This window comes from Pagrus pagrus (genome assembly GCF_965226575.1).
Source record: "Pagrus pagrus genome assembly, chromosome: 2".
NCBI classification, from domain to species: Eukaryota; Metazoa; Chordata; class Actinopteri; order Spariformes; family Sparidae; genus Pagrus; species Pagrus pagrus.
In genome coordinates this window covers 7,910,078-7,922,538 of record NC_140186.1, presented here as the reverse complement: position 1 = coordinate 7,922,538, position 12,461 = coordinate 7,910,078, and the positions used below count along the sequence as shown (strand labels likewise).

General features: G+C 44.1%; 1 protein-coding gene across 1 annotated transcript in view; it reads left to right on the top strand.

Annotated features, from left to right (window-relative positions):
- The window catches only part of LOC311263794 (protein sidekick-1-like), a 242,425-nt gene that overhangs the window by 76,465 nt on the left and 153,499 nt on the right, over positions 1 to 12,461 (top strand). The window contains exon 2 of the mRNA XM_084364111.1: positions 11,324 to 11,480. Within this exon, the coding sequence (XP_084220237.1) occupies positions 11,324 to 11,480 (157 nt within the window). The remainder of the gene's footprint in view (positions 1 to 11,323; positions 11,481 to 12,461) is intronic.

Below are 12,461 nucleotides of genomic sequence, written 5' to 3'. Positions count from 1 at the left end.
ATAAAAGACAGGAGAGGCAGATGAAACAGTGAAGACAGTGGGACACAGTTCAGAGTGTATGGCGAGGATGACCACTGGAGACGTGCTCCTGGTTCTTGCCGGAGTTTTTTCTGGGCTCCAGTACAGACGAGCAGAGCATGAATTACTCATCGCCAGTACCGACGTCAGTGTTTCCCCGAGGGATTTGATTCCACAGTCTTCAGATATATTTCCTCTGTGGGGTGACGTCAGATAGTCAGAACCTTAACGCCTTCTCAGGTGTGAAGATTGACTTTGTTGTTTCACTCTCAGCGCCGGAGTTCTGGGAAAAAGTTCTAAATTAGACGTGAGTCATGTGGAACGACTGCGTTCATCCTGGTAGTCTTTTTTTACGGGCTTTTGTTCTTCTACCTTCAAACCTCCACGGTTTAATTTACACCACAATGTTAAATGAGAACTGTTGGGGTCACATACGACTAGCGCTGCAACGTTTAGAGGATTAAACGATTAGTCAGTGGAAAGAAAATTGGTTGTACTGTAACTATTTTAATAATCCGTTCAGTAATTTTTCAAGCGATCATCAAACATTTGCTCATTCCGGCTTCTTAAATGGAAGGACTTGCTGCTTTTCTTTGTCATTTATGGTAATAAATGAAGTGTCTTTGAGTTTGGGTTTGGCAGTTTTTCACATTTTCTATTGACAATTTATAGACTAAATGATTTATCAATTAGTGGATACATAAATGGCAGATTAAGAGAAAGAAAAGAAAGAAAGCCCGACATATGATTGAGTAAGGTCACGTTGCAGTCATGTGAGAGTCATCACAGTCACATGGATTTAAAAAGGAGAAAGTGTTTAACCATCTGGTATCAGGATGCTTTGCAAGTAGCCGATAGCCTTAAATATTTAGACTACCTGTTCAAAATGCCCCAAGGGTGAGAGACTTTCTGAATATGATGTCTCTTCCCCAGGTGACTTGAACTGAACCACTCACGCATGACCTCGGTGACTCTCATGTCACATCTTGGTGTGAATGACCTGAAGAGGTTTAGATGAGGCGTGCATTCTAAGTTCCTCAGCTCTATATAAGTCTAATTTGTATTTTAATTATGACCTTAAACAGGGCAGGGTTATTAAGTGGAGACAGCTATACTCATCTTTTCTACTTCTTAGTCTGCCTTCAATATTATTATTAGATCTTTTTAGCCTTTTATGAGCAGATGGCTGGACACAGACTGAGCCTCAGGATCTCTGAACAAATGTTGGAATAAGAAAAAGTTAAAAGAATGTAGAGTGAAACATAATAGCACCAAAGCGTGCAAGCATTCACACGCACACAACCTCCATGGCAAATCTAAGCCTCGTAGATCGAAATTGCAGCGAGGTGGACTAATGAACTGATGCACTGACACAAGGAGATGAGAATGTAAATGAAACACTGCTCAGTCCAAGTATCTACAACAACCAGTTCATGAGTTATGAAAGGGGACGTGTCAAAATGGTGTGTTTGTCTTCCTACAAAGTTTGTTCATTATACAGGAATCTGTTTAGAAGTTATGTGGCTTTTTGTCAAAGGACACTCCCACTGACACACCCCCTTTTAGCCAATTGGCATGAACAGTGAATCAGCTGTCTTTTGGCTCATGACCAATCTTTTCAGAAAATCTTGTGAAACTCTGTGAATCCATTTATAAGTGATGCACCTTTTTGTGATAGGACATTCCCTTTTCCAAGCCCCCTTTTAGCCAACTGGCGTGAACCTAACGTTAACGAATCGTGAGGCCAGGAAAGATTCATACCTCTAACACACACATAATTGACCTCCATACCAAATTTTAGCCTCCTCCGGTTAAAAATGTGGTTGTGGAAGGGTAGTGAAGTTTTGTGGACCAGTCGTGACTGACTGTTTGCTGGTAACAAAAAGGAAAAGACAATGCTGCTGTTTAGGATGCTTCCCCTCCTGCTTCCTGTGCGTTTCCCCTCCCTCACCTCTTACTTCTCACCTGCACTTATTTGTTCAGATGACCTTCTCCCTCTCCCACATCCTCCTCCTGCTCCCTCCCCTCTTTACCTCTGTCTGGTCTGCTGGGCTGTTACGGCGATATCCCGGGTGCCACGGATTTGATCTCCAGCTTCAATAATGAATGAAAGGATACGATTCGTCAATCACTTCAAAACCACGTAGCCCACAATGCCCAAGGTCAGGACAGTGGCAGCTGTCAGAGGGGATGATGGCTAGCACAGACAGGTGTGTGGAGGGTTCCCGGGCTAATGCACCACACGTACGCACAAAAGAGAGCGCCTGCCCTTTGGTAAAGGACGGGCAGACAAAAATTTTGCAAAACAGAGAAAGGGAAAGAAAAGGATCTCCCTTTAGATCTGAGATCCTCTTCTGAAGACCGGGAGATGAGAAGATATATCCATAAAACAAAAGGTAAAATAGAATCACTGGCCGGCAAAAGTTGTGATAGCATGAGAAGAAAGAAAGTGACAGAGAGGTTGAAGCTGGGGTTGGTAATATATTTCAAAAGCATTTTTTGTTAAATTCAAAGAAGAGCTTCTAATGTAACACAGCAATCAGTAAATCAAATGCCATAAAATCTGATATCTGTGGCTGTCACAGGCCTGTTAAAATCATTTAATCATCAATCATCAAATCAACAATCATTTAATTTGGGCTGAGTTAAATTATATATTTCTAGATTTTATATCTATATCGTTAAAGCAATTAGCCAGCTAGTTACACAAAAATGGTGGAGAAAGTGCAGCCAAAGTTCCCCAACACTTACATGCTAGCTTCAGAGCTTTGTGTACTAATAGCCATGACTGAGACATAGTCTACATTGCCAACATAGTGTTGCTTTAATTGTCCACCTTAATGCACACACACAGGCTTGCCTCACTTTTTTGTTCCTTCTCGAAGTATGTGTTTCACAACAAGGTGCCACTAGTAAATTCAGTGTTTCCCACACATAATTTACTTGGGCAGTCAGTACAGGTATATTAACGGCTGCCCAAGTGTATTTTGCAACCCATTTTAGAATTTTATACTTTCATTTTTATTATTTTTTATCCATCTGAGGGAATATCATCATCTGAGATCGATTAACTAGTGGACAATCTGACCTCGCTCTACCCCTGCCGTCTACTGCCAATCACACATGCTTTGCAGACAGAGAGAAGCTTTTTCTTTTACCTGTACATCCCTCCTGCACCGATTATGATGCAACATTTCCTATTTAATGTAGGCCTACTTATGCCTACTTATGCACCTGGAAGTTGCGATGTCCTTCCGTGCACATTGGTTTTGATCAGCTACATAATCGACAAGCTGCCTCCACATGCTGCTCACCTGCTTTTATGACAACAGAGTTGCAGGTGAAAAAAGTCAGAAAACAGTCATGCTGTGGGAAACACTGAAATTCATCACAGATGGCATCATTCTCTCTGACGAAAAAAAAATAAAAAAGTTAAAAAAGCTGAAATGGGTCGCCAAATATACTTTGGTGGCTGTTAATAAACCTTTGCGGCCCACTCAAGTAAAGTCTGTGTGGGAAACGCTGACGTGGTTGGACACAATCAGCCAGGGAACAACTGAGCGATAGACTCTCTCTCAGCAGCTGTCCCAGTCAGCTCAAAGCACACACTCACTGCAAAGAGCAGTTACTGCTGGGCTGGGTAGCCTTTTCAAACTGAGGTGTGCTATGTGTGATTTAACATAGTTGATTATACATGTATTTGTTAGACAAAAAAAAAGTTAAGAGAGTATGTGGAACATGGCAAAGAAGCCATTCACACACACCTCCCAGCTGACCAGTTAGAGCTACGAGGCAGTCGGTGTAGTCAGGCAGTGCACGTTCACGTGTTCTCGGGCAGTGGCTCTGTAGGGAGGTTGAATGGAGACACTGGGATTTATTCGGTTGAATACTTTCAAAATCCAGCTCTTGCTGGTTTCTCCAACCTACCCAAGTCTCAAGTAATAGTAGTTTATCCTCTCTGAAGTCCTCAGTCTCATATGAGGACCACACATTATGTCCTCATTCTTCTGTATACTGTATGTGTACAAATATGTGTGATGAAGGAAATAGAGCCTGGAGTCATGTTGTCAGATTATCACGTCTGAATGCAGTCGTGTTTGTGAAGTCTCTCAGTATCAGCGCAGATCTGGGTCGACTGTGTGTCTGTGTGTGTGTGTGTGTGTGTGTGTGTGTGTGTGTGTGTGTGTAAGGCCCAGTGGCTGTGATTTGTAGGTGGTGTAGTGATCTCGTACGACAGGTTCAGGACCAAACTGGGAGAGCCTCCTCCCATCGTTACATGGTGGTACGAGTGGCACGCACACTACCCCACACTCTCCTCCTCAGTCGTCCTTTTTTGGGTCTGTCCACGGACTCAACACTGACTGAGTGATAAATAAAGTTTGTTTTCTACCTGCAGAAGATTTTTGTTTTTAATGAGGAGATGTAAAATACTGAAGAAGAAGGGGGAGGGGGTGTCTGGGGGATGAGAAGAAGAGAAAGTAAAACAGATGAATAATTATTGTCTGTGTGTGTTTGTTTGTGTCATTCAAAAGTATCGAGGTGTTTTCACAGTCGCTTGTGCACACAACTTTCTTCAGAGAGAGAGGATGCTGCCGTCTCAGCGGGAGGTATTCATTTCACTCCCTCCTTACTCTCCCATTCACCTCCTCTCTCCTCCTGTCCACCTGTCTGCTCATCAGGAGATAGGAGCTGACAGTTGTTTGTGTGTTTTTCAATGTGTGTGTGTTTCCAAGCAGATGTGCCCTGCAGTGTGGCCCACCTCTTAAATGTCACTGATCACAGTCTCTTCCACCTGATTACCCCAAACCCCCCCCAACCCTCGGGACCGGATCTCCTTCCACCACCACCCACATCACCCCTCCATCTCCCACTCCTCTGCTGCAACACTTCTGCCCCATTTATTATCCGCTTTACCTCCCCCATCCCGACCTGCACTCCCGTGACCCTGTGCATCCACAACATAACTCCCTGAGACATGCAAGGTTGAGAGTACACACATACTCATACTTGCAATGATGTAATGATCTGCTTTGCAGGTTGTTGAACACAACAACGTCTTGTTCAATTTAATTACAACTTATTAACTGACATTCTGACATTAAACCCCACAGAAAGCAATAAATTAAAATCTGCTCATTCACAGGTTTGGTTAACATCTTGTTTATGCTAATCTTCAAAGAGACATACATACTGACCATCCACCGGCCAAATCGGCAAATGGCCAAAGTCAATATAATTAAGTATTAATTGGGCGCATTTGTTTCCTTTCCCCTTCCACTGTACCTGCATGGAACACGGCAGAATTTAAAAAAACGCTGAGATTTGAGCATAGTCTGTTTTTTCCAAACGTGTTTCTCCTTGACAACGTTTGTAGTAGAGGTTGTTTAAGAATATCTCTCGGTATTTTACACTATTGCCGTCTTCGACACAAAGAAGCAAACACACTCGCGAGCAAAGTGAAGCGCGTTGACTTTGAACTATTCAAGCTTCAGCGTCTATGTACTTGTGTGCGTTTGAGTGTGTCTGTGCATGTGTGGCGGTGTAGGCACATGTCTCCAGCTCTGACATCTGCCAATCAGAACGTCAGGATCAGTCAGTCATCTGCCACCTCCTCACAGACAGCTGTCAGTCAAGGCTTGTTGAAACCGTGATTGGAGCAGGCAAGGAAGAAGTTTGGAGGAGGCAGCTGTGATTGGCTGTTTAACCAGGAAGACGGGTGAGGAGGGGTGTTATCCGGTCTTCAGTGAGAGATGCTTTGTTCTTGTATCGAGTCTGACATTCAGTAGTCAATTAAAGCAGCTGCCAACTTGAAAAGACACGAGTTAAACTCCTGATCAAAGTTCTACACTACATCCTGTCTGCCACACCTATCTTCCTGCTCCTTCTAACAACGGATGATGCAGAGGAAACAGTTTGTTCTCTCTTGCAGGCTTTTCTGCTGTTTTCTGTCCTGAAACAGTACTTCAAGTCCAGGGCCGTTCATCTCCCCATGGGCTCACTATCTTACAGCTCAGCTGTGGCCTGTTGGGATCAGTGGGTCAGCTGCAGCCTCGTGGGTTAGCGCCCGAGCCGCTTTGATTTTATCAGCATCAAAAGGCAGCAGGTGTCTTGTGCTTAGCCGTCATCTTCTTTGGTCTGAAGACTCCTTTAGTAAGAGCTCTGTAACAGCTGATCAGACAGAGATAGAGTGGTGCCATTCAGCTCAGGACCAGACTGGTGTTGATATTCGGGAGATAAAATCATACGTTGGGTGGCGTTTAATGAGGCGAATCGTTTGTCTTTGATCCAGTTGCTGCCTGTTGATCTCATCAAGGTTATTTAAACATTTTTTTGACCTTTCTGACTGAAATCAGGGCTGTCAATATCACTTAACAGGAGAAATTATTTTTTTAATTATCACTGGAGTGGGCCATGAGAGAAAATGATTTTTTAATTATCTGCTTTCAGATCAGAGTTACATCTCACCTGAAATTCACCCCACTCCTGAGAAGTTCACTCACCTACAGCTCACTCTCTCCAGAGTTGTAGTTTTTGATGCATCCGTCTCTCAATCCACCATTTTACCCGAATTTAACATATCCCTGAGGTTGTTTGTCTTTTCCGTGCAAAATGCCGCATAAATTTGCAAGACTGTTATTGATGGATGTCTCCTCATTTGGAATTTGCCATCCCATTGGATTTTGGGGCTGCATAATGACATAACTCTAGTCATAGTCCTCATGTTGATCTCTGTACTGACACACTATTGCAATACAGTATGTGTTCCTTTCTGGCTGTGGAAAGTAAAAACAATCTGTGTGTAGTCTCTTCAGATTGCAGTACGCTCTCAGCTTTACACAGTGAGTAGTTATCAACCACATCTGTGACAATTTTTAACAATCTTAGGTGCCAAATTCCAATACATTCGTAATATCTTTTCACCTGACTCCCTCCTGGGGATATAAAATCTCATTTCTCACCTCCTTTGCCTTATATTATTCAATTAATTAGCCTTTTTTTTGGCCCTCTTTTTCCGACTGGGAGCGACACGCCAAAAAGCTCAACTCATAATTCTTCCTCTTGCCTCACACACTGTCAGTCCAATTAAGTGTTTTTAAATGCCTGTTGAAACAAGCACTGGCAGACTTATTAGATTAAAACGGAATAGAACTCATTTGCACCCCATAATCAAATAGACTGCTTTTACCGTGAAAAAAAAAATGCTTAGCCGTGCAACTTTTACCCGCTTATTCATAGAAATATTACTTATAATAAAAGAGTCTGATTTAGTTATTTTCTCCCCTTCAACCTCATGGTGAAGGGTGAGTCAGTGTGTATGTGTGTGTGTGTGTGAGAGAGAGAGAGAGAGAGAGAGAGAGAGAGACATGCTATCAGTGAATCAGTATTCATAGACTACAGCCAGTTCTGCCAGCCCTGTCTCACAGCAGGGGTTCAGCTCTATGAAGATAAAGTGATTTTTCAGGAGTGAGTGACCCTAATTCTGACCCGACACACATACACGCACGCACACAGTACACACACATACACACATAATTAAGCGGGCGCTGCTAGAATGAGATCCCCAGCTCAACTCTAAAGTTTTATCCCTGCACTCTCGCTCTCTTATGTCAATGCTCTGAAATGTGTTTACACCACAGGGTTCCCTCTGCTCATCCGAATGCAAACTCGACCACCGAAGGGTTTTCTTGACCACCTCAGCCAAAGCGGGCAAATTTCAAACTTCCAGTATCTTTACCGGCGCCGTCAGCAGTCAGGCACCATCGTGACCTCATGTTGCGCCAAAGAAAATCTCACCTCTAACCACAGCTCTACAGTCGCAGTAAAATTCAGAATTAATATTGGGATATTTAATGCAGCACGGTGTGAGAATAATGATCATCGCTGGCCCATTTGTAAAGGACAAGTCATCAATTCTCGAGCCTAATTTCTACCACACATACACTCGTTGTAAAGGTGCAGAGAGTCAAGGAGAGGGTGGAATCGTAGTGGACTATCAGCCCTGGAGCAACAACCCTGCTCCTCTTCTCCTCCTGTCCTTTCATCCTCCTCTCCTCCCTCTTCGCTCTATCACAGAGCTCATCTCCCCGGCAAATTGAATTCCTCCCCCGAATCTGCCTAAGCAGCTTCATGAGACCGGGAGTGGAGACGCGCACGTTGCATCGGGAAAGAAAGCGTGTGTGTGTGTGTCCGTGCGCTTGCATGCACGTCCGCCTCTTGACTCTCCTGTCACATTTGGAGGCCGATCTCTCTGTTAGGCAACATCCCACCCAAAGAGACAAAAAGCAGAGACCTTGAGCTGCCACACACTTTGACAGAGATGGACCGAGGGGCAACAAGAGAAGGAGGCAGGAACGGCGAGAGGCGGTGGTCCTGATAGACAGACAGGTGCTCGGATGGCACGGAGAGAAAGACAGGTTAGGAAAGACAGCGAGGGAGAGAGCGACGTGTTGACATTAAGTGACAGAGAGACAGACAGCTGAGGAAGAGAGAGAGACAGATGACATTAGTGAGTGAAACATGCTGTTGGCTGACCTTGTGCCTCTCAGATGTAGAGTTCTCTATCTCTAAATGTAGATCCTGATGGACTCTCTTCAAAGTAGATGGAGGGATTAAAGGGCAATGGCGAGTGGAGCAGGGATGCGGAGGCAACATGCAGCTGTACAAATATATGAAGCTATGAAGAAAAGTGGTTGATAAGTGGTGAGGATGGAGGCAGGTTCAGAATGTCCACATCTCCACATCGTTCTGTTTGTACTGATGTATGAGCACCAGGCTTTCTAATTGAGGGTCATTTTTTGGTGAGCCGTTCAGAGTTCCTTCTCTGCTGCTCTCTCTCTCTCCTCTCTCTCTCTCTCTCTCTCTCACACACACACACATACACACACGCACACACACACGTAGGCAGGCAGCAGTGAGTTATAGTGCTGGTCAGCAGTATGACATTGGAGTCTGCATTGCCAGCCATCGTCTGTAGAAACAGAATATTCCAAATAAATCCTTATGCTCAAATGCACACTGCTCTCTTGCCCCTACACACACACACACTCCCGTATAAATCTATCTAAGAGGGAACACTTCCCTTTTGTGCACGGAGCAGGCAGCTATCAATCTAAAAGAGCGAGGGAGAGAGGGCGAAACACTGGAAAGTGGAGAACGAGAGGGGGAGAAAAAGGTGGCCCTGAGACATCCACTGGGAATGAGGAATAAGGAAGGAAACAGAGATGAAGTGAGAGAGCTGGAGGAAAGACTCAAGTGAGAAAGTTGAAAAGGCAGAGAGGAGAGAAGATTGAGTTGACAGGAAAAGGAGAGAGAAAGGGAGGATGTAAAACTCTGCCGTAGAGTTATGGACCTGTCCATACGTACTGTAGCAAGCCGATAAGCCTGCCCCCTGTAACCCAGCCTGTGTGTGTATGTGTGTGTAAATAGTTGATGGGTTGAATAAATCTCATTGTCTATAACCCTACCCCCACAACCCTCATGCTGTGGATCCAGGCCTCGGCACTACTGTAGCTGCTGTGGACAGACTCTTTAGCCTTGATGCCTCTATGCTGTGTGTTGGTGAGCCAGGTCTGACCACCTGAGCCAAGAGTTAAAGACTGGATGGCATTGTTTAGACAGCAGCTGCAGCCGAGCTATTCAGCAAGTGCACCTCGCGAGGTTGGCTGAGTAATTTCAACCGCCTGTGAAGCGCTGTACGGTACAATATTGTACAGTATCTATGCAAGGACGCTGGACAGTAGCAGTATGGTATATGTACTGCAAATTATGATAGGAATGATGTGGCGATGCAATAGATGAAGTGGAGGTGAAGAGCCACTGTGTGTGAAGGAATGATCAAATTCCACACATTTTTGCTTGCCCCTGTACAAATTATTTCCTTCTCATCAATGGTTATCAAATAACAAGAACGGCTAAAGTTATTTGTCATGTCCAATTTGCATGTAAGTAATGAATCAGAACAAGGACACAATGTGTTCAAGATGCAAAGCCACAGACTTTTTTGCTCATCAGAAAATGTTAACTCCATTCAGCTCATACGTGTCTTTACCTGCCGCAATTTAATCATGAGTGCCCAATCAGTACTGCACATGTGAAACTCTCAACAGAGATGAGAGGGAAGCGAGATGGCTCACTCCTTAGCTACTTGCAATCGGGCAATCTTTATTGCTGAGCCCTGTATTTGGGTTGAAAGTGACTACAAGCTAGGGTTTTGACCTTTGTCTTAATGAAAAGCCTTAAGTGCAATATACACTGGCATTTGATGTAAGTCAATCGATGCCAGCAATACAGCAGATGGTCTGTGCAGACAGAAGAAGTAGTCAAGTTACTGTCTGTTGTTTCAAGTAGTAAATGTGATAGGATTGGTGCTTTTCTGGACCGTTGATGCGCAACAGTGCTGGGAAATAGGACATGGCAACACGGTGATGCATGTCTGCATGCGCATGTGGCTGGTGCTCGGGCTTACATAGAAAACAATAGCCGTGAGTTTTTTGACACACATCATCAGCCATGCGTGTGTTTCTCCTGGGGGTACAAGTTTATTGCCAGATATAATTTTAAAGTAATGTCATCATTTATGATATTGTTTAGCACACCTGAGACAGTTTTAATTACTGCTGGTGCAAACGTCAGAATTTGTGTGCGATCCATCTACGAATGAACATTCAAACTATTGCAACAAATACGTCCATGTTCTTTTTTCTCAAAACAAAACGCTACAGATATTTGGAGAGGAAACTTTGATGTCAGGATGTGTCCGTAGGTTTTATCACCACAGTCTGCAGGAAGAGGAATGCTTTGATAGACCTCAGTAATAGAGTGGGCGATCTCCAAACAAAGTCCCTGTAAATCCAGTTAGATGAGTCCTCTCTCTTCATTTCTCTCTGTCTCTCTCTCACACAAACACACAAACTCACAACCTGACTTACACGGTTCAGAGTTTTGGCTACAGGAGCAGGAAGCAAGTATAGACCCATTGTTGGTTTGATGCTGGATGTCTTTTGTAAATGTAAAATTTGTTATTCTATCTGCCTTGACATTTGCTAAGTGGCACTTACCAGCAGTATTACCGAGTATGTTCATTCCAGTCGGGTTGTACGTACAGTGAAGTCAAGCCACATTGGTATGTCAATGTTTTGTTCCACTCAGTGTTTGTGCAAAAGACAAAAACATAAATTAATTATTTTTATTGTTATCTGTGGCGGATGAATGCAGATAAAAATTGCTTGACTGTCAAAGGATGACTAACGCTGTCTTTTTCAAATAATAAATATATTTCCTTTGTCTGTCTCTGTTGGTCTGTCAGAGGTGGCTCCCTACCTGCGCGGGGGTGGACAGCGGCAGCAGGTGGTGTTGGAGGGAAACAGACTGGTGCTGACCTGCCTGGTTGGAGGCAGCTGGCCTCTGCAGTACCGCTGGACTTTCAACAACAGCAACATCACCGACTGGACCCAACAGTACAGGTCAGTTGTCACTAACTGGTTATGAATATCTCTCAATCCATGTCAGCCTGTTTGTCTTGCTGATGTCTTTTCTCTTATCCCTGTATCCTTCCTTTTGAGAGTCTTCTGTGTTCAGTCATGCCTGAAGCATGGAAAACAGCTGCCCGTAAGTGATGGAGTATGTTTAGTGAAGGTCGGAACATTTAGACAGTGGAGCCAAAGTGAGATTAATAATTACATTAGTACCATAAATATGTATATGGTCTGGGGAAAGAAGAGGCGATCCAATCAATAAGTCCAAGCTTCTCTCTCTTCTTCTCTTCCTCTGCCCCGCTGTCCCTGTGTGTGTTGGTTGGTAAGAGCTAAGCAGTCCCTCTCGGCTAAACTGCAGCTGTGAAACAAAATTGTTTTTCACATCATTCAGAAATAGAGGGAATCTTGGGAACTCATACACACTGAGGGAGGGGGAGGTTGAGCCAGCATTTTGTAGGCAGTCGCTGTTCGAGCCAGGAGGCTTCGTGTAACTCTGGACCGCTCTCAGCGTTCTGGCTAGTTTAGTTTGGTGAGGCTGGAGCTGTGCTGAATTGGCGGGGTGCAGTGACTATGCAAGTGTGTCTGTGTGTGTGTGTGTGTGAGCGTGTGTGTGTGTGCGTGCGTGTGTGTGTATGTGAGACCATCTGGAATTGTAAGCCTTTTTCTTTTAGTTAGTTTAATGTAGGCAGGTAAGTCGTCCACTAATTGAAGAGTTGGTGGTTCAATCCCTGGCTCCTCCTGTAATGTGTTTTGCTGAAGTATTCTTGAGCAAAACACTCAAACCCCAATTGGTTGTGATAATTAGGCTGGTGCCTTGTATTGTGGCTTGCTGCCATTGGTATCTGAGTAAATGTGTGTGTGTGTGTGTGTGTGTGAGAGAGAGAGAGAGAGAGAGCAAATGTTAGGCCCATTGTAAAGTAATCTGGATAAAAGTGCTACATAAAATCACTCCGTTCTTCTTTCACATAT